Genomic DNA, 27322 nt, shown 5'->3' on the forward strand with positions numbered 1-27322 from the left:
GGCGCGCTTAGAAGCTTTAGAATAGTGTAGGAATATTTGCGTGGTCTCGTCCTTCCAATCCATTGATAACATGGTACAAAATTAGTCAATTCTGGATTTGCTTTTCTGAAAATGAATTTGTTTTGGATGTAAAATTCAGTTATTATTCAGAGAGCTTTCAAGTCTTTTGTTGAACACGGGAAGAAAATGGACGGTATTTCAAATGTATATTCCGTCTTCAACAATTATGTCGTCAATTTATGTAAGAGTTAATTAAAATTTTCTATTCAGTTTTATTTCTTTACTAAATTCATTAATAATTTTCTAGAACTTGAATGTTGACGTCAGAGGGTTTAGGAACTCGCATGAATCTTATGGATCCTATGATAGTCTAAAGACGGATTTGAAGTTCTCGTTTTGTGTTATAATGAATAAGAGCGAAAGAATTTGAGATTTTCTAGAGAATTAAGAATTCCTTTATACGACCGCCAAATAGCAATTAAAGTCTAATTGAATGCTTGATAAACATAATTGATAGCCTACTATCAAATGTATTAAGATGTCCAAAACTTTTTTACCATACACTTATTAAGGTGGCAGATATTTTGAAACTTGAAACTCCTAAATTTTTTTCGAATTTCACACTTACGATCTTCTGCGTAAAATTGTCGGAAGTTCAAAACAGAAATATCATGCCAGGAAAATTAGTGGTATCAACTTAGCGGTTATTTGTGTTGCTTCAATGACCAATTTTAATTGAATTAATCAGTTCTGGATATCACACAGGAGCTAAGTACAAGGAGTTAACATGGTTGATCTAATTAATTTTGAAGTAACCAATTATTAAAAATTGTGATGAAATCAAGATAAAAGAATTCTCCAAAGTTATTTTATAATTTTTTTATCCATACTGACTGCCGTTTGAGGCCAAGACAATTTGACTTGATTTTGATATAATATTCAGTTTAAAAAATTTAGATTTGCAATTTTAATTTGAAAGGGCTTAAATAAAAAAAGGTTTCTTAAAAATCTTCACACCGCCTTGAAAATATTTCCGGTAAAAATATGTTTACATTTATAAATTTTTCATATTGATTGGGAGTAGGATGTTTGGGCAGGAAATGTTTTTCAGCGGCGTATTCAGCGGAGGTAGCCACGTTCAGGATGGCAGCCTACAAAAAACCTTTCTGTTGAACATTCTGACAAGGAGTTAATTCTACTTATTACTTTAGCATTATATATAATGTGCATCTAAAGGAGCTTTTGAGATTGCAAGAGAAAACTTTTTATATTGTTTTACGAGTGATAAATTTGCATTACTTTTTTGTTTAAGCATGTTATTGACGATAGATAATCCGAAAGGATGATAGGAGTTAAGAAATTTGTCATCCGAAAATTACGGAATGAATTTGAAATTGGTTTGGAGCACTGAAATCTAACCTCTTCTTCAGGTGTAAACAACTGTAATACACCACAAAAATATTCAATTCTCGAAACATAGTAGTATTATACCTACTGTAACATACAGGGTATCCACAAATTACTCTATCGAACTTCAGGTCAACAATTTTTTGATTTCTCAGGTCAAAATAAGTAAGTTATGTTATACACAGAATAGTTCTTACTTGATTAGTTTACCATCAGTCTGTTTGGAGTTTTAGGAAAGCAATTTGTGTTTAAACTGAGTAAAGGTTTAGTGTTCAAAATTTGCAAAGCTATCATATCAGGTTTCAAAATGGCAAACATATACAATTTTCAAATTTGTACCTGTTACACAGTCATGCTGAGCTGGAACAGTAAAAAGGAGAGGGGGACGATGGCGTATATAACTGCGGGTTCTGGCCGGCCGGCGCAGTCCAGATTCGTACACGATAGCGTCATAGTTTATATTTTTGGCGCGGCTCATTTTTAGGTTATACATCATAATGGCGCTTAAACCCAAGTTTACCTACTTTAATTGTATCGGTCTCGGCGAGCCCATACGATTCCTGTTTGCTTACTTGGACCGAGACTATGATGACAACAGGTTTGAGGACGATGTTTGGGATAAACTGAAACCGAGTAAGTAATTTAATTCATTTGTCAAGTAATATAGTAATTGATACATATTTAACTAAAAGATACAGTGAATGGGTTACACATTGCTCTCACTTTGTCGTTTTTCACTAAACTGAAGCTAGCTTTCAGTACAATACAATAAATGTATAATATATTTAAACACAGAAACATCATAATATCACAGTAATATCATATATTTGTATGATACTTTCTAAGCCAGTAAAAATCGAGCTTCTTCTTTTACCATAATATGAAATGAATTTTCACAGCTTCCAGTGCTTTTCTAAACAGTGTATTTTAATTGAATCTTAATTAATTGTACATTCTGTTCTTCAAAAATTGAAAATGTAGTAGGCAGTTAAGGTATAATAAGAATAAATAGTGTCAAGTTATAAAGTTATACAAGAGTTGGTAGCTTAAATATTTCTTAAAGATCAGACTATAGGTTTTTACTCATTTCAATTAAATCATATAATATAACATTATTAAAAATTATTAATTTCATTCATAAATAACTAACTACTGTATAAGTTTTGAAAAAAAAAAAAAAAAACTAAATAGAGGTATTTAAAACAGTTGTGTGTATTCAAACCGACTGAAAATATATAAATTATTAATTGAATATATAACATTTATACAAAATAATATATATTTAATAAATAAATTATTAATATTAATTATAATTTGCTCCTGAAGAGAGTGTAAACACAATCATAAACAAGAAAGCAAACAGACTCCACTTTGTACAAATACAGATATCGACGTACACAATTTCTTTCTAAATGATCTTTAAGACAGTTTTAATTTAAATTAATTTGGCAGCATTATAAATGACAAGTTGATTTCCTGTTCGCTCCTAGATACAACGTTATTGGCCTTCTAAAACACTCTCCCTCTCTCTCGCTCCCGGCTCAGGAACTACGGAACAAGAGAAAGTCTGTTGTTCTAATTCCAGCAGTGTTTTCTCTCGACAGTGTTGGTACAGTTGGCGTTGTGATACGTAACGATTCTGACTGATTCCAATCACAATGCATTCAATGTACATGGATTCGTATAATATCCATTGCAATAGGTATACATTTTCTTGATTTTCTAATATTCCTTGCCTTTGATTGTTACTTTAAGGGGAGCCAGACCGGGGAAAATTTTTTTTTTACACATTTTTAGTTTTTTTAAAATTATTATACTCCATTTCATTCTCTTTAAAATGATATAATTGTCATCACTGTAACTTACGTATAAGCCCTTGAAAAAATTAAAACAATATATCAAGACACAGAGTTTTTTTCTCTGAGCAACGTCAATAGTGTAGCTAGTATACTCCTGGCATTTAGTATAGTACCATTGGTTTTATACTCTGCATTTTTGTTTGTGTAGTTGGTCATAGTGACAGTTGACTAAACATCAGTTTATCCGTCAGCTGTCGTCTGTTGTTTTGGTTCCTTTCACAATACCGAACATGTAAACTTGTTTCTTGTTTACATTTTGTATTTTGTTCAAAGAAGACACTGATTTGGTGAATTGTTGTGTTATTTTTTCGAAACATATTTGTTTGTTTAGTGGAACTCGCGATGCCAAGGAAACAATTGAGTTATAAAACCAAGAGTAAACATCATGTAGGTAACCAGTACAGTAGGCCTAGGCCTACATTGGTAGGTTCAGAAACTTTGTCAGGAACTCAAGAAACACCTAACAAAGAACTTGGGAGTAGTTCTACTAAAGTATCTTCTGCAAAGAAGTTGTCCTTTGATAGCTATGAAACATTTCAATCTTCTGGAGCAGGAAATTGTATTTTTGATGTCCACTTATTGTCTTGTGCAATAAAAAAATTTGTTAAATGTAAGTATTGTGATTCAACAGACACAATCGAACTTATTGTGTGTTATGATGACTCTGAGAACTCTGGGTTAGTATTATCAACTAAGTTAGAATGTACAGCATGCTCAGAATGAAGGCCACAGCAGCAAACTGGACCTCTACAAAAGACTTGGACTGAGTTTGTGTGAAAAATCCGTCAAAACTTTGCGGGAGATGGATATTTTGAGACAGCGTAAAAGTGAGAAAGCGGCTGAAAGTATCACGAAGGAGGCTAGACAAGCAAGAAGAAAAAGGCGGCTCATGGAGGAAGACCATGAAGAGGAAACAGATGATCCCAAATATGGAGCTGGCCTATTTTAAGGTAGATATTGTATGCCTTTTAGTTTATTGAGTTCAGTCGCAATTTGCCGAAAGTTGCATTTTATTAAACAAAGGTACACTTATCTCTGTAAATAATTAACCTACATACCTGAAATTTTTTACACATCATTGTTGGGGTATAAGTAATATTTAGACCCATTTTTATTAATCTCACATTACTAGTTTTGTAATAAAAAATTTATGTTTTGTAAAAATGTTTAATTTTTTTTAGTGTTCTATGAAAAAATGATTTTTTAAGGTAATATTTGATTAGCAGGTGTAAAATTGGGTCTGTCAACACAAAAAGAGTTGGTAAATATAGCCCTAAAATTTGAAAGTCATAGCTTTACAACTTTTGAAGAAAAGTGTACCTAAAGATGGCAAATTTAACATTGGCGAGATAGGCCTTTCCCGCTCCCCTTAATAGATTAGTTAGACTGAACGAGTATTACCGCTAAAACCAAACCCAGGAGCAACAACAGGATATTTTTTAGTTGTCACAGAAACACTATCCACTTCTGTACATTTTTAAGAATTTACATAACACAATCAAACTACTGTACTTGTAACTTTAAGTATTCATTAACTGAAGGATTTAGGTAAATTTGTTGCCACCTTCAAAAAATGTGTAGCATCGGCTTTGAGCTTATTTTGTTTTCTGATGTAAAAATTATTTCGTTATTCCCTTGATTTTATTTTACACTTTTTTATATTTTTGGTTAATAATATAATTTCATTTTTGGGTACCCATTCCCAATTAATAAAACAGATGAAGTTATTCAGGGACTAGAATCTTAACTTACAGTGACTCTATTTAGTAGATTGTTATTTTGTAAGAGAATGTGTCGATTCTTAGTAGGGCATTCATTTCAAGGCAATGGAACATGACTCATTCCATTGTTCCATGTTATGGCAACCCGTCTCTAATGGATCGGCACGCTCTGACAAAGCGAGCGACTTTCCATACCATGTCCGAGATTGGAGGCCATTAGAGGAATAATAGCCGAAATAAAATTTTCTTGGCATCCCTGAGGTAAATGATGGTAATTGCTCGAAAAATACATTTCGGCGGCATATTCCATCTCGTTGATCCTTATCATGATGCCTCCTAGAAGAATCCTGATATAAGTAAAACATTTCCCAATTATCTGTAGTGTAAGCCATGCTTAGTTTTAAAAAGCTACTTCTGGTCTCTCTCCAATTTCAGTACTCTAGGACATACTCCTTTAATATAAACAATCTTCTATTCCCTAGCGTTTGTGACGTAAGTGAGCTCTCAGCAACTTATTCTATGCCGTGTTTCAAGGGACTCCAAAAATCACTCCTGTAGACTATGGGAGTTTCCAAAGCAACTCTGAAGTAACTCACGGTATTTTGGAAAATTCCAATTTCCGCACTTAAATATTTTCCTGTTGCACTAGGACGGATTTTCCTATTGCCTTAAATTGGGCCGCTATTCTGAATCCAAAGACTAAAAGTGATGTTTTCTGCATATGTGAAATAAGTTGTATTAATTGTAAGAAAATGGCATCTTCGAAATTTGCTTTGTCTGGTTTCTCCATACGATTTTCATGTGAATACTTGCGCAAACCTTACAAAAATATGTGAGGCACCACCCTGGGGCAGTCCTATTTAATTTAAAATAGGATCATCACAATCGGTTTAGTATTTTCGGTAAAAGAACGATTGACATTCATAAAAAAGTAACATGGAAACAGGTCGAATTGTAGTTGGTTAAAAATGATTTCATCACATTTCCAAGAAAATCCAAGAGTTATGAAAATATTTGGACATTATTTTAGATATATTAGCAGCATAAGACTATTTTGTGACTCGACTTGTCACAGCAACCCCCTGGGGCAAGGTGCCAGTGCTGGAGGTGGAGGGACAGAAACCGGTGGTGCAGTCCATCGCTATCGCCAGGTATCTGGCCAAAGAGGCTGGGCTCACTGGCAATGATCCCTGGGAGGACCTCAGGATCGACGAGATCGTCTACGTCATCAACGACTTAAGGGCTGGTGAGTTGTTCCTCAGTATTCAATAGACATACGTATAATGGTTGGAGCCATTTTTGTAATCCCGGGATTTCGAGATTAGAAAAGCTCAATCCCGGGATTGAAAAATCTGTTTTTCACATTCTATAACGTAAATCTAGCAACAAAATGTTTGAAAAATATCATGCTAATGATTTAATTCACGATGTAAAAGTTGTACAACACCTAGCGTCAAGATAAAAACTGGTACTTTTTAAAATAATGTTTCGCTAAATTAGATGTAATTCCAGTAGAAATACAAAATCGTTAAATTGAATATAGATGGCTATCTTTGCCCTATTTAGTTTTGTTTAAAGTATAATATAGTGAGTGGGTGAATTAAATAAGATAAATGATGTTCAGTTATCTATCAAGAAAAACAAACATCAGACTCTTATCTCTTCACTTTGCTTGCAGACGTACAATTTTCTTGTTGATAAGCGGTCGTTTTCTGGGCTCAGTGGTTGCCGTGCACATGCAAAACATAAATATCAACTATTTAAACGATAATTAAAATGTAATTTAACGAGATCAGTTCTTCCATTAAAAGTGGCAACACACTATTACTGTCATTTTGTTTTAATGGTGGAACCTAACGTAGACTAATTTATATAACAACTACTATACTTCTTCTTTACAGAAGTTCTCACAAGTGATTTATTTTTAGTTACATGTCAGATATTTAAATGCAGAAATCCCGGTATTGTCAGGACTGTACAACCGCCCGGGGCAGTCCCACCATTTAGTCTATAGTTCAGGCTCGAGAAAACCGCTATAAAATAGATTAAAAATTTAGGAAACCGTAATTTAAATGGAAAATGGAATACATTTAAGTATTCTTCCAAACACAATAATTATTATCAAATTTATGTTTAAATCCAAAGTTCTTTGCAATGAACTTTGTTTTGAAGGATTGTGAAGGAAACAGGATTTTTGGAAAATTTTTTTTTACTTGTGTTTACTGATCCTGGTAGTCAGTAACACTATGTTTCGCGAGGTGCAGTCCGATCTCGAAACAAATGCCAAGTACGTAGCCAGCAAGGGGGCTCAAGGGGTCCGGACACCCCCAATTTTCAATTTCTTCAATTACTTATTTAGCAAACGATTATTATTTAAAGACATATACTAATACTAGCTATTTCCCGCGGCTTCGCACGCGTCTCTTAAGCTTTGCCCGTATATTTCTTTGCCTTCAAATAGTGTTTGGCTATTTAATATACGTAACTGTGTCTTAATTGCAGTTTATAATGTGAAGGCGCTTTGATAACTTTTATATCTTACAGTACAGCTTGGTGGTGAGGTTACATCAATGGGCAATTGCATATAAACCTTCTACATAGAAAAATACAAATAAATACAAATTTTCATAGTGATCGGTCCAAATATTTTCTGAGTCTATAAAGGACAAACACACAAACATTCATTTTTATATATTACTAGCGGGCCCGGTGCGCTTTGCTGCGCATTTCAATAATTTTTTTGCAAAAGTTGCCCGCGGCTTCGCACGCAATTTCCCGTTGAAAACAGTACACTATATTCACTTATTCTTTTTCTATCACATTCTAAACATTGCTGAGATAATTGATCAGTCGTTCCATCGTGAGCCTCATTGGGGCGTATTATGAAGGTATGTACCATATTCCTGCCTCTATCTAGCTGTTACCCCACGGCTTCGCACGCAAATCTTAAGAACCGAAGTCCTTATATTACTTAGTAAATTTTTTTTTTTTACTATAATAAATTTTAGATTAAATTAGTTATATCGTCCGATGCCACGATTGAGCTTGCTTTGTTGTCTCGATCGAGAGAATATGTACACACGGAGTTTTGAGAACCATACTTCTGTCAAAAAAACAACTAAGGTTGATTTTATAACATTCTTTATATTTGTAGCCAACGTAAGATAGTAATTATGATATTCCTGCATTACTCTTCTGATCAACATGAGCATGGTTTATATTAAATAAATATTGCAGTTTAAAGGTGAATTTTTACGTCAAATTTGATTGTATTATCTGGATAGTAAAGTCTATGTTTAACAGTGATTGCAAAAACAGTTTAAACAAAATTTGTCGTTTTTTCTCTTAAGCTTACTCTATGCTTTAAAACTGTAAGTGTAATATATGTTTACAAAGAACAGCTGATTAAAAAATTGAAAAGACGTTAACATATGTTTGCTGCAATGCATTTCTTATGGGTATTTCTGTAACCAGTGGGGCGGAATCCTGAATCGGGAAAGGGATGGGCATAGCTTATAAACCTTCTCCGTGGAAAAAATACATAACGTACAAATTTTCATCATGATCGGTCCAATAGTTCATGATCGTCGATTCCATAAAGGACAAACATACAAACATTCATTTTTATATATATAGAGAAGATTATTATTGATCAAAACTGCTCAAAGGAATTCTGTAAAAAAAAATGTTGAGAAAAACATTCTTCCAAAGAATAATTTACATGAGAAAACAAAAATACTATGCCTATTTTTTTAAACCTTTTACTGATGGAAACATAACACTGTTCTTGGAAATTGTAAAAAAGATATCAAATCACGTTTATCAAAAATTTGACATTTTGACACGTGACACAAACGTTGTAAATGTCAAAAAATGTTTGTTTACATAGAAACGTCAAAAATATTTAATGTTTACTTAGTTACTGTCAAAAATAACAACAATGTTTTTTGTCGCTTTATATATGTTTACAAAGAACAGCTGATTAAAAATTTGAAAAGACTCTTTCACTTAATAACATATGTTTGCTGCAAATGCATTTTCTTACGGGTATTTCTGTAACCAGTGGGGGGCGGAATCCTGAATCGGGAAAGGGATAAAAAGTATCCTATAACCTTCTACAGATCAAGACGAACAAATTAACAAAAAAATTAGGCGAATCCGTCCAGCCGTTTGTGAGTGATGCTGTTACAACACGAACAGTTTTCATTTTTATATATATAGACTATATTAAAACACTGTAACATATGGTAATGACAGTGCTTTAGAATTACGCTTTGATGTGTGAGGTCTTATTTGATACCAAATAACATATTCTTATACAGCATAGGTTATGTTCCATTATGTAGTAATAATACTTCGAGGTAAAGTTTTTACTACTCTTATAACCGGTATTATGTCATGGAAAGAAACACGTATTGTATGAGAGTACAACCGAACTTTATTGATAGTACATCACAATTTCATTGAATTCTTCCTCTCCCTCCCCAGACAAAGATTCTATGAGGATTTATTTGGACCACTGATGTATGGGAATTTGGCTTACTTCTGAAACGTGGTTATATACGTAAAAATACTGTATCTCAGCAGATCATCGACACCATATCAGTCACTTGTGAGTATTACATAAACATATGGGAGAACTGGACTCGCATATTATACTATACAATCTTAGAGGCTTGCTATAGACTTCGTTTAAATTTTGAATTATTAATATATTTTTAGAAGATAAATGTATCATTAACTTTATTTTTTAAATATTGTAATGTAAATTCATGGATGAGTTGATAAAAATATAAAATAATAATAAATGTTATTAAAACAATACTTTTAAAAATAGTCTATTTTTTGGACGGGAACTTTCGAAACCAAAGGTTTCATCATCTGGGGAGTCACCTGATGATGAAACATTTGATTTCGAAAGTCCCAGTCCAAAAATAAACTATATTGGAAAAGTATTGTTTTAATAACTTTGATTACTATTGTAATGTGATTGAAAAACTCAGCTTAAACATAACTATATACATATATGACAGATCCTTATGCATAATGATGTACATGTGATTTGTTCAATGTAAAAACACAGACTATGAATCACTACGTAGAAGATCTTTTGAAGCCGTGTGGTTTGAGCGGATATTGGTTTGGGAGCATTGCGATAGAGATAGAGATGTTGAGCAGGTGGGACGAAGATAGCCATTTTCTATTTATAGAACTCAGTATTGGAGGAGGAGGAGGAGGAGGTAGAGGAGAAGGGGGAGGTAGAGGAGCTTGTGATATCGCAGCTCCGCAGAAGAAAGGAAACGATCATGCTATTGTGACTTAGATCCCTGAAGGAGCCGGGTCCCGAAGACCTCTCACAGGCTGAACGTTTCACTTCAAACGTCTACCAGATCTACATATACACCCTGTATTACCTCGGAAATAATTTTTAACTGTTTGGGTAGTATTCACCCATGTATTCTGAGTGTTTTTATGGATCATGACAACCAAAAACACGGAGAAAACCGTGGTATTCTGTTTAAAATTTAAACTTTCACCACTTTAACTTATCATTAAAACAAAACGACAACAAATATTTTTATTCATCATTTGTAGTACGTCTCGTGAAAAACGACATACTCAAATTTTACTTAAAAGTTAATAATTAAAGAGTTAGTAATTAATTTTTTTGTAAACCCCTATGAACTCGGTATTAGCTACTATTTTGAGATTTAAAAAATACTGTACCTATGATACTCTACCTACTGGTCGTGATTAGAATTAGTAGTAATTAAATTTTACTCCATCCAACAAATGGAATATATTTCAAAAGAATTTTCGGTGATAACAACGGGTGATCAACGCTGCTTTCTGTGTCTTCAAGCGGCAATTGTGGATATGTATAAGCACAAAATATAGGTCTAAGAGTTCCGAGATGAAGATCTACTACATGTCACACCTCTTTTCTGAGATCCACGTGATTTCTCTCTCACGGTTGGCTTCACCTTGTTAAAATGCAAATCCGAGTAGTATTGGCTGTTCATTGTACATTAATCATCGAGGTAATCACAAAAGACGGGACCTTCAGCGTACCAAAACACCGTAAACATTTTCGCTGATGTTAGGGTTTTGAATTTCTTTCTTGACAAGTGACTTTTCTACTCCATGCTTTGCTTTTTTGATTATGGCTCATAATAGTGAACCCAAGTCTCATCTAAGTCAAAATTTTGCTAAGGAAGTGTTCTTCTTCTTTTGCATAACGTTCCTTTAGCTCCTTGTACACTCTCAACCTTATTTCCTTGTGTAGTTGCGTCAACTCTCACATGTTTTGCGTAACTTCTACGTGTTGCAGATAATGTTGTGAACTGTAACAGTACTAACTTGAACCTTATCAACTATAATTTTCACCGTCACATGGCAGTTATCAATTCGACTTTCAAATGAGTTTAAACTGCAACTAATCGGCCAGAATGGCTTTCTTCAGTCACTGAGTTGCGACCATTTTTTAACTGCTCTAACCACTTGTAAACATTTGCACGATTCACATAACCTTTACCACAAACTTTATACATTCAAAAGTATATACAGGTTACTGGTTAAGCAAGTAAACACGAATAACAGAACCTTGTTAAAGTACTGTGGAATTTTTAAAGCAACCTCGCCAATTTGAAATGCATTTTTGAGGTTATAAACAAATTAATGTTGATAACATCAGCTGGTCAGGGCTTACCTCAGTGATACCAACTTAAAACCATACAAGTACCAAACTTGCCCTGCCAACAGACCAATTTGCCTATAGTTATTGAATGATCATCGTATGTAAATTGTATAAAGGCATATACCTCAAACTTTGCAAACTGTTTAGTCTAATTAATTAAGACCCGTTTTGAAAAGGTTTCGGAAAAAAGATCATATTAGTTTAAAAATGGTGGGCATATAAAATGATCAAACTGTAAATAACTCAAACAAAATTTAAATAATAGTAAAATATTGGTTACTTGTACATCATAATTTTGCTACCAAATTTATTTCGCTGCGAGAAATAATAGGTGAATCAAAAAGGTTTCACCGAGCACCATCTTGTACTTAAATATACCAATCGAGTTTAATAATTAATCAGCTAATTGTTGCATTTAGCAGATGAATTACTAGCTTATTGTTATCATGTTTAATAGTTATTATACAATTTGTTTAGCTACAGTACATGTTGTTTGGCTGAACTGATCTTTAAATTATGCTTATTCATAAATTTAATAAATTCGAGCCAGAAATGTATGTTCCTTCACTCGTAAAACCAGAAATAAGAACCAATAAAAATGTTATTCAACTTTTGAATCTCCTAACTATGGACAGTAATAAAATAATAATCACTATATATAGGCCTACTTCTGTTTTACAACCATCATTTTATATCATAAATTTATTCACGAAGGCTACGCCCTTCGGTTTAGAAAATTGCATGTGGCACCGCGGGTAACTGCTAGTATGTTAACACAAATGTGTCTACGTTTACTCAAAACTTGATCTTTCTTAGCAAAAATCTTGCACTTTATAACTATTAATAAAAATTGTCACTATAAAAAATCCAATGTAGTTTCTCATCAAGAGAAATTTCAAAAAAAATTTACTGATTAATTTGAATGAGGAGTTACAGAGGAAGTTGAAAAATGAGTCAGACACACGAGAACACCCTTTTTATTCATTGACAGTCAGTTTTGATTTTGCTTCTTCATGCAAAACCTACGACAACCGAATTATCTTCAGTACAGAAAATGCTTATTATACAACCCCAATAAAGATTACAACTCATGTTGTAAAAACGAGGAAAATGAGTATAGTGGATCACGGAAAGACAAAGGAACATGTTATAACACCGTTTCCATAATTATTGCCGCAAATATAAAATGGTTCTAAGAAAGGAATATTCTTAAAAGGATTTTAAATATAATTTGCTGAGCGTTAGCGAAGCCCATCACTCTAGGGACTTGAATAATTTCATTTCTGTCTGTCAGCACGATATCTCGAAAACGGACTGACTTTATAGACTTTTATTTTTTGACCTAGACCTACATTGAAATATAACTTTAGTTACGTCAACAATGATTCGTATCATAGAGGTCGACCACAAAAATCTTTGTTTTATAGAAGTTAGCTCAGAGTGAGGAAAAACCTTTATAAAACGATTAACGGAATTATTTAACCTCAATAAAATTATCCTTTTTATTAAGAATACCTCGATAATGCGAATATTTTCCGTTGCCCTTGAAATTCATCTTATCTAAGTTCGACTGTATTTCTGTAATTTACCAACACTGAGCACTTCCAGACTGTGCTCAGTGGGCACAAAGGCACGAAATACATATTTGTGTTTATTTTAAAGTCTCTAGATCAAGGAGAATAACTTTTCAATTTTGTAAATATAAGCCTACAAAGTCAAAGTGTATAAAAACCTTCATTTAAAAACAGGCTTTTTATCTTCTTTATTCAACAAATCTGTGATATTATTACATTTTTGTAAAATTGAAGTAAATTTGAAATAAGTGAATTTTTAATATTCATGCAGATTGTTTTCTGTTTCCAGAACTCGCCAAATACCAATATGAAGAGAATAAGACTAAAAAACAGGAGTTGGAAGGGCCTCTGTTTGACACCACAGTACCCTTCTATATGTCCCGGATTGAGGCTCACGCGAAGTCTAACGATGGTTTCCTCGCCAACGGGAAGGTAAATAGTTGTATTTATGGTTTGATTAATACATTTTAGAAAGACAGTTTCATTAAATATATTGCTGAATATATTAAAATTGTGACAATAGTTACAATAGGACTATCGCTTACCAGCAGATTCGCAAGCAATTTCACTGAAGATAATTTATCAAAAGTCAAACTTTAGTTAAAATTAAAGTAGTTACAATAATTATAAACGAATCAATATCATAAAAACAAACTTGCCCGTCCTTCTCCGTACACTAATAGTTATAGTCTCGGCTATCCAACTGAGAGATCACGGGTTCAAATCCCATGGAGGTCCAATTATGTTTAGACACGAAGCAGTGTGTGTACTTTGAAAATAAACCAGTGTACATCGAAGGTACATAGCTGAGGTTGAGGCTTAAACAAGAACAAAAAAATAAATTGCCATCAGCTGTTAAATAGCACACATTTAAGTTTTGACAAAGAAACAAAAGTTTAAAACGAGCAGTTGAGACTCATATTATATTTAAAATTCTATAATTAGCGTTTGGACGGTTTCAACATTTCTTAAATTTATTAGAATTACGAGTATATTAGGTTCAGAATCCGGTTCTAATAAAAAAATCCTTTTGAAGTTTCGAGATATAATGTGTAGGCAAACCTATCTCTTCAGATACACATGTACACAATGACGGGTATACTTTTCAAACTGTATTTGTTTGTACTTTCGGTTATGCGTTTTACAAAATGGCATGAATACCTGCAAACCTGATAACAGAATAGTATATACTCTTGCTTCCAAATCTCTGTTCACTGAATCACTTTATTTTCTTGGTTGAATGTAGGAATTATATGAATACTTATATACCTAATCAGTATCGTATCCCTCATTAGTGTTAAAGGATTCGGTGTCCTCTCGACGATTTACTGTCATAAAACATTGGATTTACTGTCTGGAACATTGCTTTGTACACATTCATAATTTTGTTGAAAGGTCTAGAATGGTCTAAAATGAATTAATTGGTTTGCATTCGTCATTGCTGTCATATATAATGGATATTTATCCATTTTATAAAGGAACATGTATGTCCTTGATAGAATCATAAACTATTTTATCGATCATTATGAAAATTTATATGTATATGTATTTTTTCCACGGAGAAGGTTTGTATGCTATGCTCACTGATGTAACTCGCCACCAGGCGGCGCTGTAAAAGATAGGTTTTTAAGGCGCCTGCATATTATAAACTGCAATTACGAGACAGTTACGTACACTATTTGAAGGCGCTAAGTTATGATGTATATTTGCTACAAGATACATTTCTGGTTGTAATTAAAGCTTGAGTGTTAGACCATTTTATAATAAGGTACATGTACGTGTACAATGGTTATAAACATACACTTTTGGCAGTTTTTCATGATCTTGGCAACAAGGTAAACTCTACATCAGCGCGCGTTGGAAATGTAATTCACTTCAACCAGAAGTGCCCATACACGGGCAAAGCTTATTCGAAAAGCGTGCGAAGCCGCGGGAAACAGTGAGTCTAGAATACAAATTAGACAATACTACTTGTCATTAATATTTGTGCTAGATGATATTTGACCACAAAATACAAAATATTGGGACACTGCGTTCTGTGACTCGCTCAGATGTATAAAATATTGCATATCTTTTCAGGAAATATATTTTATTTAATTGTCTTTAGAAGCATTTGTTGATGATATTATGAATTAAAATAAGCCTTTTTTATTCTTATATCTATGTAATGCAAAATGTCGTACAAACCTGTTCCCTAGATTTGTGTGAACGTGCATCAAACATCCAAACATTTTCACTGTACTGTGTTATATCGTACCGCACACGAAGTTATATTAAAATTAAAAATGGTAATATAGTTTGTTTTTTAAAAGATCGTGCTTCCATAAATCAGACCCCTGATATGTTTAAATATATCCAATAATCTATTATCCAATCATACATTAACTATTTATTTTACCAAAATATACTACACACTTTTATAAAAAGTATCTTTCTTCTTTAAAGTAAAATTCAGCTACTCAGTAAACTAAATAAACACCATCTAGTTCTCTTAAACTTATAATAATTTAAAAATAAAACTAAAAATCCGTATTTGTCAATTTAAAACAAACTTAAAATTGTTCAATTCTCTGATTTAGAAAATACTCTTGAAAAAAACAATTCTGGTATTTAGAAAAATACAATTCAGTAAGCACGATTCGAACTCGCAATACTTCCAAAACTCTTATTATATGATCTTATGTATAGATATCGTACTTTAATGAAGCGTCTATATAATAAACCTCAAGGCACCATACTTTACTGCATTAAAATGCAAATGTTTTATACAGGATACTATAAAAATAAATTAAAACTATAAGGTAGTATGAAATAAAATCGTTTTAAAATTAAGTTATATCCACAAATAATTACTCCAAAACACTCAAAAACATTCCCTGCACTGCTGATTTGTTACATAATATTTCCAAGGTTTATTTTTCTTCAGTTCATTTTCCAATTTATTTTTATAAATCCATTTCAGAGAGTGTCCCTACAATACATATCTTAGTAATTTTTTAAGTAAGTGAAAAATTCTACAAACTGCTTTGAAAACTTTTTGTATTCTGTCTCTTTTCCCCTGTATTTTTTACACTGAAAATTAATATCCCTAAGAGTGTCTCAGGTATAGTGCTGCAGTTGTGCAAAAATAGGTTAATGTATCCAAACTTATTCCTAAAAAAAACAGCAATACTTTTAATTGGTGTCTTTTAAAATGTTCATACTATATTTTCAGAAAATCAATGTGAGAAGAAACATATTTTCAACATACATAAATACTAGTTTAATTAAAATACAAAAATACAGGCCGATCGTTTTCTCCTTACACCGGTATTGTTAGATACCTCTAAAAACGATTTTATTGCATCGAATAGCCACAATAAAGACATAGTGTAGTGCTCAATCTATAAAATAAAGTTGGCTTAGAGCGGTTATTGATTTGGATAAGTGTAACAGTGTTGTATGAACTCACAACACCGTCTTTTGCCTCCTGAAATATCTATCTGTTTGTAACAGCGACCAAAGAATTTTGAGAAAATTAAAGAAAAATTAAGAGAAAAATTGTAACTTTGGGTAATTGATGATTTGTGGGCTGCAGACCTTGTTGTAATGATTAGGATTTTTCAAAGGAAAAAATGATGGATTCAGATACATACATACTTAAATGTAATTGATACGTTTTCAAAATATGCCTGGTCAGAACCATTAAAAACTAAAAGCTCACAAGAGGTTACTAAATCGTTTGGTAAAATATTAAGAAGAGCGAAATTGGTTGGTCACAAACCCCCGAACCTTCTTCACACGGATAAAGGACGAGAATTTGTTAATAAGGAATTTAGAGAGTTTTTACACAAAAATCAAATAAAGTTATACCATACTACTGAAAATGAGGAAAAAAGTGCCATTATAGAGCGTTTCCATAGAACTCTCAATGAAAAAAATGAAAGTGCACTTTGAAATTCAAAACTCTTTTTAGATGGGTGTCACATTTTACAGAAGCTTCTACGTCAATAAAACAGTAAATTTCATAGCACTATAAAGATTGAGCCCATCAGAAGTGAATTCAAGCAATGACAAACTTTAAGAAACCATGTACGCAAACACTGGACGATGTCTAGTATTCAGACCCAGACTTTTTTCGGTTGGATGACCGTGTAAGAATTACTATAAAGAAAGATGTATTTGGAAATAAATACCGCAGAAATTGGGACAAGAGAAATTTTTCGGATTGTGGCTGTCAACAAAACTTACAAAACTTGCCCCTGTTACCTACAAAATCGCAGACCAGTCTGGTGAGGAAATAATAGGATCGTTTTATGAAAAAGAGTTTACAAAAAACTATGTTCTAGTTCAGAGTCAAATGTATTAATACTGCTCTCATCCTTCCTTCCACTCATCCCACACACCCACCCTCTTCCTACTCCTCTTTCCTATTCTCATCCATCCATACCTCATCCTTTTCCATCGTCAATCGCCCCATACAATAAGAGAGTAGCCAGCTCTATAATAATGGTGTTTTCTCCTGCTAGCAAGCAAACAGCATTTCTTCTCAATGCTTACGGATGGTCTTCGAAGATCATCAATCAAGAAATGTTCGAATTGTGGAGAAGAGGTTACGGCATCTAACCTATCCCGCCACCAAAAAACAAAGAAGTGGCATCCATACCTCATCCTCCTTTTCCATCGTCAATCGCCCATACAGTAAGAGAGTAGCCAGCTCTATAATAATGGGCGTTTTCTTCCTCCTGCTAGCAAGCAAACAGCATTTCTCAATGCTACGGACGGTCTTCGAAGATCATCAGTCAAGAAATGTCCGAATTGTGGAGCTGAGGTTACTGCAATCTAACCTATCCCGCCACCAAAAAACAAAGAAGTGTATGTGCAGCGTCAAATCCACCAGCTTATGCTTCTTCAACGGATTCAATGAAAAACCTCCTTCGATGAAACAAGTATGTTCAAGGTGTGGGTGTTGAAGTCAGGAACACCTCCATGTCCCCGCCATAAAAAAACAAAGAAATGCATGTCCACGTTAGACAGACAAACTCCGGATTTTGATATGTCTATGTTGGAAAACTACGCTGATGCTGTGAGTGACAATCAATTCCCAGAACGTGATTGCTGATTTTGATATGTCTATGTTGCCAGAGTCCTATTCAAAATCTCAGACCTGAAGAACAAGACGTGATTGCTGATTTTGATATGTCTATGTTGCCAGAGTCCTATTCAAATCTCAGACTGAAGAACAAGACGCAATTGCTGATTTTGATTTGTCTATGTTAGACACTCCAGATAATTTCTATTCAAAAATTAGAGCTATAATTGGTCCATCTACAGCTGACGCTCCAAAGTTTTGAAACCACCAGTAAAAAGGATACACACCCCGATTCATCGAAAATTATATCAATACTGGTCCACCACCATTTGAAGTTCCGGATAAGTCAGACTATTCACTGCATATACCATATAGTCCTGTATACCATTCACCACTACATATCCCAGAGAGTCCAACATACAACGTGCTTAGTCCGACCGATGTACGTGCTCAAATAAAACCCCAGAAGAAACCGTGTCCAAACTGCAGTAAGGAAATAACGGTTTCCAACATGGCTCGGCACCAAAAAATCTCAGAAATGTGCCAAAAACCAGCATGGTATGACATATAACGAACGTCTGAAAAAGATGGAAATCAAACCAGCTCCTAAAAGTAAAATGTGTTGGATTTGTGAAACACCAATAGAGTCAATCCAACTGGAACCGTCACAAACAATCGAAAACGTCATATCCGTTTGTCAGCACTTCATGAAGGTCCTCGATACAGGAGTGAAATATTACCCATTACGAGACTGACACCAAGACTGCCGGCACCTACTCCAGACATCAACATGCTGGTAAAGAAATACCCAAAACGACCAAGGGAAGTCAAACAAGTACCGAAGGTTCAATACAAACGATATAGCTCTTGAAGCGATGATCCGAAACCGACTAGACCGCAAAAGATTACTACAGGTGTGAAAAAGATTATTAGTGAGACACCGAACTAGTACAATTAATAGTGAGAATTCGATTTAGTCCTACCATGGAAGAGAGACAGCTTCTGTCTGAAACAGAATCACCTTCAACACCTCATCATCTGGTTCCGGTACGTACTCCAGAGGAGTCACAGACAATACTTGATGAAATATCAGAAGTCCAGTCGGCATTCACGGGAAGATTGAAAACGTATGTGATTATGAACAAACGTGGGATCAAAGATCCAAAAATGATTTCTTGAGATATGCAAACCACTCGTTGTTGACAAACTTCAGGAAGCTGTAAAAGACAAGAATCTTAAGGTAAACATGGTTTATCATGCTGAATTCAAGAAAATAATAAACGATGTGGAGGTGACTCAAGTCAAGTCATGAACTTTAAAACGAAAAATGAAATTCATATTTTACTCGACAACGTCTCTGTCTGACTATTATAACTCAGCAAAACTTAAGATGTTGGTTGAGATGGAGGAGTTTGAGGCAAACGGTTCTCAATGGTCACTAAAAAGTGTGAAAGACTTGGAGATCAGAGTCAACCGATACGTTCCTTTTCAACGGATCCAGCTATGTGGTTCTACCAAAAAACAGATTCAATCCAAAAAGGCTGTTATTAATGTAAAAAAACGAAGATCAGAAATGTTTTATGTGGTCTATTCTGGCAGCTTTACATCCAGTTAAGGTTCATCCAGAAAGAATCAAGCAATTACGAACCTTTCAAACGAGAGCTGCTTCATGCACTAGCAACTTGCGAATGCCCCATGAAACTTGATGATATAGCAAAGTTTGAAAGACTTAGTGGCATTTCTGTTAATGTCTATGCTTATGATGACAAGTTCGATATATTCCCTCCCGCTGAGAATAACTGATAACGAGATGGAAAAACATGTTAATCTACTGTTTTTATCAGAGAAAAAACAAACACTCACTACTGCTGGATCAAAGATATGTCCCGTTTGGTTAGTTCACAGATCTCACGAAATGGACATAAGATGTGGATATGCAATAGGTGTTTGCAACACTTTACGAGAGAGGATTTACTCATCAAGCATAGAGAAGACTGTAACACACACGATGCTGTGAAATTGGAACTACCAGAGCCAGGAACTGTAATTAGATTTAAAGATTTCAATTGCTCAATGAGAGTGCCCTTTGTGTATTACGCAGAGACTTTGAATGCTGTCTAGCACCTATTTCAACATGGTCAACCGTGTAAAGTGATTGTAAATGGTAATCATCAGTCGTTCACTATCAAATATCAGAAACATAATGCCATTTCCTTCTGTATGTATGGGGTGTCAGAGGACGGCTTTTCCAAACCACCGATTAAATACTTTGAAGACGATGCTGCACATGTATTTGTAAAATCATTGATTGAGGAGTCGATATAAGGATTAATGAACTTTACACAAGAGTGAAGCAATAGTCCCCATGCAGTTGATGACAAAAGAGCAACAGGAAATGTTTGAAATCTACTACTACGTGTCATATCTGTGGAAATTATCTTGGTGATGATCGTGTTAGAGACCATAACCATTTGAACGGGTTTTGTTTAGAGGAGCAGCTCACAACAAGTGTAACAATCAATTTCAAAAAAACCTAGGTTCATTCCTGTTTTCATTCATAATTTAGCAGGTTTACGACACTCACCTATTCATTAAAGAGTTTGGTAAGTCGAAAATCGAAAATCGCATATCATTGATACCCAACAACGAGGAGCGTACACCCCCGGTACATCTCCTTTACGGTCAGTGTGGAAGGTGGAATTGAACTACGATTCATCGATTCATTCATTCAAGTTCATGTCACAAAGTCTCGATAGGTTAGCAAAGAATCTGACTAGATCTCAATTCAAAACACATCTCAACATAGTTACAATGGTAAGGACCTCAATTTATTGCTACGAAAAGGAGTGTACCCTTACGACTACATGGACAGTATAGAAAAAATATAGTGAAACATCACTACCCTAGTCAAGAAGAATTTTACAATAGACTGAATAAACAACACATAACAAATGAAGATTACAAACATGCGTGCGATGTATGGACCGCCTTTAACATTCAGAACATGAAAGAATATACAATGCTATAATAACGAAACCGATGTCTTGCTGCTTGCAGATGTTATGGAAAACTTCAGGGATGTATGTCTCAATACATACAAATTAGATCCTGCATGGTATTTCACAGCACCTGGGTTGGCTTGGAACGCAATGCTAAAAATTACAAAAGTCGAACTGTCTCTATTAACTGACATCGATATGGTACTCATGGTTGAAAAGGGTATTCGTGGTGGTATTTTCACAGTGTTCTCATCGATATGCGAAGGCAAACAATCCCTACATGAAAGACTACGACAAATCGAAACCAAATAACTACCTCATGTACTTGGATTGCAAACAACCTGTATGGGTGGTGCAATGTCTGTAAAACTACCATATGCAAACTTTCAGTGGAGCAGTACAGACATCGATGTAATGAAAGTTAGTGACGATTCACCCACAGGCTACATATTAGAAGTTGATTTGGAATATCCTGAAGAACTACACGACGTACACTCTGAATTTCTACCTCTCGCTCCAGAACGTAGAGTCCCACCAGGATCGAAAATGGCAAAGCTTCTGACAACTCTCTACAGCAAAGAAAAGTAATGTCGTACACTACAAAAATTTAAAGCTTTATTTGAGTCTGGGTATGAAAAACTAAAACATGTTCATAGAGAGTTCTTAGTTTCAGTCAAAGCAATTGGTTGGCAACCGTACATTAATCTGAATACCATGGAGCGTACAAAGGCGAAAAATGATTTTGAGAAAGACTTTTTTCAAATTAATGAACAACTCAGTTTTTGGAAAAACTATGGAAAATATGAGAAATCGTGTGGACATTCGTTTGGGTACTAAATCCAAATTAGTGGAAAGATGGGTTAGCAAACCGAACTTTAGAGTCGAACCATCTTTACAGAAAACCTAGTTGCTGTACATTTTAGTAAGAAAAAACTTTTGTTAAATAAACCTATTTACGTAGGTATGAGTATTCTAGACATATCAAAGACACTGATGTATGAATTTCCACTACAATGTAATGAAAGAGAAGTATGGATCCAACATAAAAAAATGGTGTACACTGATACCGATTTCCCTGATATATGACATCAAAACGAAAAACTTCTATGAAGACATGAAACATTTAATTGGATTAATTTGATACAAGTGACTACCCCAACCCCAACCAATATGGGCTTCCCCACGTAAAACAAAAAAGTTCTGGGTAAAATGAAAGATGAACTTAATGGTCGAATCATGCGAGAGTTTGTAGGACTACGATCCAAGATGTATGCGAGCAATATAGAAGACAAAACCATTTCATAAAGAGGTCTAAGGGTGTGAAAAAGCTGTAGTTGAAAATGAAAATTACCTTTAGCAACTATAAAGACTGTTTGTTTAGTAACATCGAGCACTACAAAACGATGAATACAATTCGGAGTCAAGCACACAATCTCTACAGTGTAGAACACCATAAAGTGGTACTTTCATCAAAGGACGACAAGCGTTTCGTACTCGAACGAGACAATATCCGAACCCTAGCATGGGGTCATCATAGAATATGCGAAAAACTGTTAAATTGTAAATGTATGTAAGAGAACATACTATGGAAATTCAAGTGTATTGCAGAGATAAATTCGAAGACCAATTTTTTACCTAGACCGTTAACGGTGTCTTATTGTAGGACCGTCTGGGAGTGGTAAAACGAACTTGTTATTGAATTTCATTTACAACAAAGATGGAGTTCCGTTCAAGAATCTATACGTGTTCAGTCGTTCAATAGAACAACCTGCATATGCAGATCTGCGTGAACAATACAGTAGATTAGAAAAAAACCTTAGAAGACAAATAGCGTTTTTCTATTCGTCCTGTCAAGATCTCATTTCTATCGATGACTCTGCAAACCAAACTCACTTGTGGGTATTTGATGACTGCCTCCTAGAAGAGCAAACTAAAATCAAAGACTAGACTATGACGTTTCATTAGAGGACGTCATAAAGGGATTTCTTGTGTCTACCTGAGTCAGAGCTATGGTCGAGTTGATAATCAGGGGTCATACGAAACAATGTTAATCTGTTGTGTCTGTTTACAATGAACAAGTACTATACAAAGAGAGTGTTCCAGGACTTTGTAGGTTCTGACATGACTTTTCAACCAATTGAGGCTCTCTGTTTTGAGTGCTGGAAAACACCTCATGGGTTCATAATCTATTAATACTACAGCTAAACCACAAAAAAGGAAATATATGTGCAATTTAAAAAAGGAAACTAAGTGTTGAATAATACTTTGTTGTAAAACGTACCAGTATATAAACGTAATTTGACGTTCATAAAAACGTAATTTTAACGTTCATAAACGAAATTTGACGTTTAAGTATAAACGTTATTTAACGTTCATAAACGTAATTTAACGTTCATTAAACGTAATTTGACGTTTAAGTATAAACGTATTTATTTAACGTTCATAAAACGTAATTTAACGTTTCATAAACGTAATTTTGACGTTTAAGTATAAACGTTATTTAACGTTCATAAACGTAATTAATAACGTTCATAAACGTAATTTGATGACGTTTAAGTATAAACGTAATTTAAACGTTCATAAACGTAAATTTAAAACGTTCATAAACGTAATTTGACGTTCCTAAACGTAATTTAACGTTCATAAACCAACATCGTCTATTTAGATCTGATCAGTATAAATCACAAACACATACATACTCACAATTGTGGTAAATAAAAATGGGTGGTGTCTGCGCGGTGGCGGGACAGCGATGACATGCGTGGTGATTCGCGCGGCGCGGTTCTGACCACCCGTAACTCTCACTCTTAGTCGCTCTCTAAACAATTTTCTGTCCCAGATTCGGTCTCACACGGTTTGTTCCCAGAACCGGTTCTCGGGTGCGTTGTCCCAGCAACGGCCAAAGTATACTACTGTCAGGTTCAGATTTTTTGTGGCCCTAACTAAACATTTCGTATTTCAACTCTTTTTTTATCTTTTATATTAATATTTGATAAATAGGGATATCGAATTTGACAAATGATTAATAAGATTTGGCGTTAAAACGATTTCACCTCGTCATTGGACGAACATGTGTCTGAATCCTTCCTTGCTGTCTTATCAGTTGAGGATTTAAACACCTGAAAAAGTGCATGGGTTCCTTTCCTCCAAACGTCGTGTTCTTTTTTCGAAACATATAACGATGGCTAATATCCGATATCCTGTCACAGGAGATTTTATTCCAATTTTAGGGGTGGACACAAGTGACTAATTCACGCATATATTATTTCTTGTAGTTTCATGTATTATCAATTTGATTTGGTATTATATTTATTTTTTAAATTATATTCTTTCTCAACGCAAATTGTTTTCAAAATTTTAGTGGGTGGTCATATACGTTTTTCTTGAATACTACGTAGTGAAGAATGAAAATTACTTATACCTGTACAGGTTTCAATTTGTGGCAATTTTAAAATTTAGTTTTAGATTTTACTGTACTATTTCAATAAAAAATACCAAAAAAACTAAAAGTCTTGGTATTATGTTGACATGATTAAATAAAAATAACTGTACGAATATAGTTTTTATTAATCATTTGTCAACAAAATATATGACAATATATTTAAATTTAAATTGTTTAAACAAAGTTGATCCAAGTATTATGGATTTAATTTAACTGTAACATCCACTTTAAACGAATTTGCAACTATTTTAACACATTGAATATTTATCAAACATGTTGATTTTGTGGGATAATTATTATTTGTAGAGTTATTTTTTCTTCTAACAAATGAGGTTTATTAAAAAATGAAAGGTACAAACTGTTAAATTGCGGTTGTCAATAAAAGACTTCTTGTTCTTGTGCAGATTGTAGAGATTAATACTTCTGTCACCATAGAAGCGTTTATTAATGTAAATGTATTTGATTTCACACAGCTATCCTGGGCTGATATTTACTTTGCCGCCATCAGCGACTACCTGAGCCACATGAACCGGCAGAAGGATATCCTGGAAGGATGCCCAACCTTGAAAGCTCTGAAGGAAAAGGTCTTCTCTCTACCCAAGATCAAAGCTTATGTCGCGAAGAGACCTATTACAGACGAACTTAAGCACTGAATATTTGTAGTGGTTGACTGAAATATGTAATTTAATCATATGTAACATTAAACCTATATAATTATAATAAATCCCTTTCTTTCAGTTTCCTGACTCTTATTAAAAGAAAAGCCTTAATAATGAATGTCGTTTAGAACTCAGTTAGATTACTTATAGCAAACAGAAAATTCATTCAATGGAGTATTTCTTCATTTTATAGAGGACAATAATAAAATCCACCACCCCAATATGTTGATAGGTTAAAATTATGATTATACTTTTTTAGTATTACTCTAAATATAATTAATTATTTAACAAGCAATAAATTATCCTTTTAATCATTTATAAAAATTTGTTTAAGGTTTTTATTAATTTAATAATTTTTTGCTTTTTAGAGTTACGTTATTACTTTTAGAGTACACATGGTTCATTCTTATCTACAAATAATAATATTAATTACTTATTGTTGTAATAGAAACTAACATAAAATAGCAAACAATTGTATGACATGTTACATGTACTTCGGTATACAGCAATTTATTGCAATACCCAACATCAGACTCAATATTATAATACAAGTGTATTAAACTCAAATGTTAAATTTCTGAAACAATATATATCTCTATATGAGTACCTTTTAAAGTTACAGATCTAAGTAAGTAACCAGTAAGCCTACTAACATTTCCATATATATTTACTGCACAGTTCAATTACGTCTCTGAAAAGAACCAACTGCAAAGAAAGTTATTAGAAAAACGTTTGTTAATTTTAAGAAGGCGGAGAGGCAACATTATCTAGAATGTACAAGTAATGTGCAAACACTTATGTGACTAAATGTAATTTCAATAACGAGTGAATCAAGTAAAAAAAGTACTTGATCCGCCGGGAATCGAACCCGGATCTCTCACTTGCCGGACGAGCATGCTGCTACTACTGCACCACAGAGCTCTTACTTTTAATACGATTCAATTATTTTGTATTTTATCGTTTCTGTCACATATGCAGCCTCACAAGTTATAAATGGGCTAACAGGGAATCTGCCCAGGTCGCCAAATTGTAGGGGGCGCAAAATTTTGGGTTAAAAATTATAAAAGTTATTAAATGAAGGGTACAGCGAAAATAGGAATTAACTCAGTTTGTAATTATTTTATTTCACCGTTGCTTAGCAGCTAAGAAATGCGGTCACATGGTTATATTATTTGTAGGGAAATCAGGTTATACGAGAACTAGTAAATTAATGTTAGAAGACTTTAGGGGAATAAGGAGTTATATGCAGCGCCTCTGGGGAAGAAGGGGTCAAACGCATGACTGAAAGTCTGTTCTTTTACAGTAATTCACACAAAATAAAATTTAGTTCCTATCCAATTAATTACGTTATCTGTTTCTTTGTATGATAGTTACTAAAGCTATCTATTTCTAGATTTATTGGATCCAGATAATGTTTCAGCTGATGTAATTAATACTTTATTTTTTGCGTAGTTGCTACTGTTTACATTTCTGTGAGATCGTTTTATGTGGTGAATGAGGTTAGGTTATTTGAGGCGCTAAGCGGACAAGTGGCCTAACCCCAAAACAGCTGTATTAAGTTTATTAGCGTTTAAAGATTTGTCACTTTTTTAACATTTTTTAAACACATTACCCTTTAAGGACCATAAGAAATGTGGCATGAAAAAAAGTTTTTATTCTTGTAAAACATATTGCAGTTATGTAACTAAACTATTTATTTGTATTTAAAATAATTAGTACACCTAGTTTATTATATATGGCATGGGACAAATGTGTCCCTACGGACAGTAACGGAACTTGACAAAGATACTGCAATGGCATATATTTGTCCCAAGCGGACTGTAGTAAAACCTAGTAAATTGAGTAGTTCACTATATTTCTGTAAATTTACAAGTCTTTGTAGGTTTATTTAGG

At 33.9% G+C, this 27322-nt stretch overlaps 1 protein-coding gene across 1 annotated transcript; it reads left to right on the forward strand.

Annotated features, from left to right (window-relative positions):
* Window positions 1-1826: 1826 nt before the first annotated feature.
* On the forward strand, window positions 1827-25510 carry LOC124367542 (glutathione S-transferase-like). The gene is made up of 4 exons (XM_046824470.1): window positions 1827-2040; window positions 6063-6233; window positions 13548-13690; window positions 25244-25510. The coding sequence occupies exons 1-4, from the start codon at window positions 1905-1907 to the stop codon at window positions 25421-25423; spliced, it is 630 nt and encodes a 209-aa protein (XP_046680426.1). The 5' UTR covers window positions 1827-1904; the 3' UTR covers window positions 25424-25510.
* Window positions 25511-27322: the final 1812 nt, after the last annotated feature.

The sequence above is a fragment of the Homalodisca vitripennis genome, chromosome 8 (genome assembly GCF_021130785.1).
Source record: "Homalodisca vitripennis isolate AUS2020 chromosome 8, UT_GWSS_2.1, whole genome shotgun sequence".
Lineage (NCBI taxonomy): Eukaryota > Metazoa > Arthropoda > Insecta > Hemiptera > Cicadellidae > Homalodisca > Homalodisca vitripennis.

Coding starts and splice junctions, on each gene's coding strand:
- LOC124367542 (XM_046824470.1), top strand. CDS start 1,905: ATGGCGCTTAAACCCAAGTTTACCTACTTTAATTGTATCGGTCTCGGC. Junction 6,234..13,547: donor CATCAACGACTTAAGGGCTG/GTGAGTTGTTCC, acceptor TTCTGTTTCCAG/AACTCGCCAAATACCAATAT. Junction 13,691..25,243: donor GTTTCCTCGCCAACGGGAAG/GTAAATAGTTGT, acceptor GATTTCACACAG/CTATCCTGGGCTGATATTTA.